This window comes from Gossypium hirsutum, chromosome A03 (assembly GCF_007990345.1).
Source record: "Gossypium hirsutum isolate 1008001.06 chromosome A03, Gossypium_hirsutum_v2.1, whole genome shotgun sequence".
Taxonomy (NCBI): Eukaryota; Viridiplantae; Streptophyta; class Magnoliopsida; order Malvales; family Malvaceae; genus Gossypium; species Gossypium hirsutum.
In genome coordinates this window covers 16,962,766-16,965,457 of record NC_053426.1, presented here as the reverse complement: position 1 = coordinate 16,965,457, position 2,692 = coordinate 16,962,766, and the positions used below count along the sequence as shown (strand labels likewise).

At 29.9% G+C, this 2,692-nt stretch overlaps 1 protein-coding gene across 2 annotated transcripts; it reads left to right on the top strand.

The window, feature by feature from the left end:
• Positions 1–252: 252 nt before the first annotated feature.
• Positions 253–1,693, top strand: LOC107888012 (LOB domain-containing protein 27). Of its 2 annotated transcripts, none has more exons than XM_041096556.1 (2): positions 253–1,229; positions 1,320–1,693. In XM_041096556.1, exons 1-2 carry the CDS (start codon positions 451–453, stop codon positions 1,435–1,437), a joined length of 897 nt encoding a protein of 298 aa, XP_040952490.1. In that variant the 5' UTR covers positions 253–450; the 3' UTR covers positions 1,438–1,693. The 2 variants fall into 2 exon arrangements, with proteins under 2 accessions (XP_040952490.1, XP_016667688.1); XM_016812199.2 differs by having other exon boundaries at positions 257–1,229; positions 1,332–1,693.
• Positions 1,694–2,692: the final 999 nt, after the last annotated feature.

Below are 2,692 nucleotides of genomic sequence, written 5' to 3'. Positions count from 1 at the left end.
TTTATAATTAACAAAAAAAACATAATTTTGAAAGAAATATTAAAATGAAAAAGTGAAGGATTGAAATATAAAATTGCAAGGAGAAGAAATCAGAATTAAATAGAGTGAAGGGAGTAAGAGCAAATTTTAAGGCATTTGATTATGAAATGTAATTTCAGGCGTCTTGAAAATCTAAGTATATATTTGTACATATTTACTTAGCATTCTCCATCTTTTACTGAGTCCTTTTTTTGGCAATCCAACAAATCCGCTGATATCAGACCTGTTCAGCTCAATTTGCTACCCTTTTCAGTTTCATCTTTCAACAATAATCTCTCTCTCTAATCCCCTTTTCTTCTTCTTCTTCTTCTTCTTCATTCTTTTTTTTCTGTTTTTGTTCTTCCTTTCATCATCAATTTATCTGACCATTTCATTGATTCCTCAACACACACACACACTTTAAATGCAACCATGACCCTCAAGGGTGGCGCCACCAGTGCCTGCGCCGCATGCAAGTACCAACGCCGTAAGTGCATCCCTGAATGTCTTCTTGCCCCTTATTTCCCCGCCGATCAAACCAAAGTCTTTCAAAACGCTCATAAATTGTTCGGCGTTAGCAATATTGTTAAGATACTAAGAAGCTTAGATCCTTCCCAACATGCCGAAGCAATGCGTTCCATCAAATATCAAGCCAATGTCCGTGATCGCTTCCCGGTTTACGGTTGTTTAGGTGTCATTCGTCAGCTTTATTATCAAATTCAGATGTTGGAAGAGGAAATGCATACCGTACTTACACAACTCGAGATGTATAGACAACACCATCATCACCAACAACAACAACATCAGCACCAGCACCAAATTTCATCAATGGCGGACGATGTCATTTCTCAGTTAGAACTCGGCATGGCACCGTCTAACAATGCTCTTCCTCTCTTTAATCAAGTTACTCATCAACCCTACACTATGCAAAACACTTACTCCTCCTCAGACATCGATTCTCCTCCTAAAGACAATGTAGAAAACAATTCTTTGTGGATCCAACATCTTTTTCTCGACACTAATAATCACGGTACTAGCAACAATGATAGTCCCATTGCCATTCAATCTCAGTTATTGGTCCCTAACTCCGAACCCTTAGCCGATACCCAACACCAAGTGGTTCAAGATTACGATGAAATTCATCCCTTTTTCGATTCCATCGACGACAGACAATCTTATATTGATACCAAAGATGCCGAAGACTCCAGCAGGTAACAACAACCACCACCTAATTTCCTTAAACATTCAAACAAAACCGATATTTTTTTATTCATAATTTATGATTGGAGAAATAAATATAGAGCAAAATGCAGTTCCGAAGAATCACTCAAAGAGACAACGCAATTAATGGTGGGGAATGTTGGAAGCAAAGATTTGAAAAATGCAGCTGCTTGTTTCAGTCTCACCAGTGTCAACTGATCAGCTGCTACCCAAAAAAACTAGTACTGCAACTCCCATTCCTTTCTTCTGTTTCTTTTTTTCTTAATCAGATCTTATATAGTGCACATCCCACAATTTTGAGTTTTTTTTTTATTGTAAAGTTTTAATATATATTATTTACATATATATATATATTTGGTAATTTTGGTAAATGATTTTACATTCAGTATTCACACTGCTGAAATAAGTGTTAATTCTTTTTTCACTAGATAATAATAAACTTCCTTTTTCCCAAGTTTAGATGATTATAGCCATTTACATCATCCTTTTTTTTAAGTATTTGTGTTGCATATTGGATAGGGATACTTTGATATTGGGTTAAATTTAATTCATTAATTTTATTTTATCCATTACTTTTTAATTTATGAATCATCACTATTCATAGCTTGGTTCATGAATATAATTCTCCAAAAACTCTCTAAATAAATAATTATAATAATTTTTTATTAAGTTCTTGCAAATTCATATATATTATTATTTTTGGATATTTTGTCACTTGAATCTAATTTAATTTGGTGTGAATAGTATTGCATATTTGAATTCAGATATCTGAATATGATATTTCTTTTCTGGAATTCTTGCTTAATTTTAGTTTTATCTTTAAATAAATTTGATTTAACAAGTTTCATTCTTTAAAAGATTTGAATCTTCACTAAAATATTATGCATATTTATTGAAAAAAACTATAAAATCAATTTGACATGTTATTTAAATTTTAAATACTAAATATAATTAATTTGTTTGAAAAATATAAATTTTAAATTATAAAAATTTATATTTTATATTTCTCATTTTCAAAGTTTCAAATATGTTTGGATATAAATTTGCTTTTGAATAATCATTGAGTACTGTCTAATGTCTAATTGTGTTCACCATATGTGTGCAATGTCAAAATTTGTGTGATGAGATTTAAGATAAAATTAAAAATTTTGTACTAAAATTATTTTTTAATTTTTTAGAAGAAAAAAATTTATCAAGCTAAAAAGAATTAAATTGAATTAATAAGATTTCAAAGGACCAAGTAGGAATTATATAATTTAATGGAGTGAGCCTAAATATAAATATATAATATTGAAACAAACCTTAATTGTTGAAAAACATAAATTCAAAATTCAAATATTAAACTAGAAATAAAAAATTATAACTTGTAATTGATAGTTTACTTTTGGGAGAAAATTTATTGAATAAAAATTGATTAAATAGATATGTAATTAGATTTGATTATGGATTGGAT

What these genes read in the sequence shown, in the direction of transcription:
- LOC107888012 (XM_041096556.1), top strand. Translation starts at nt 451, where the DNA reads ATGACCCTCAAGGGTGGCGCCACCAGTGCCTGCGCCGCATGCAAGTAC. An exon ending in GATGCCGAAGACTCCAGCAG is followed by an intron (nt 1,230 to 1,319) that starts GTAACAACAACC and finishes AAATAAATATAG; the next exon opens with AGCAAAATGCAGTTCCGAAG.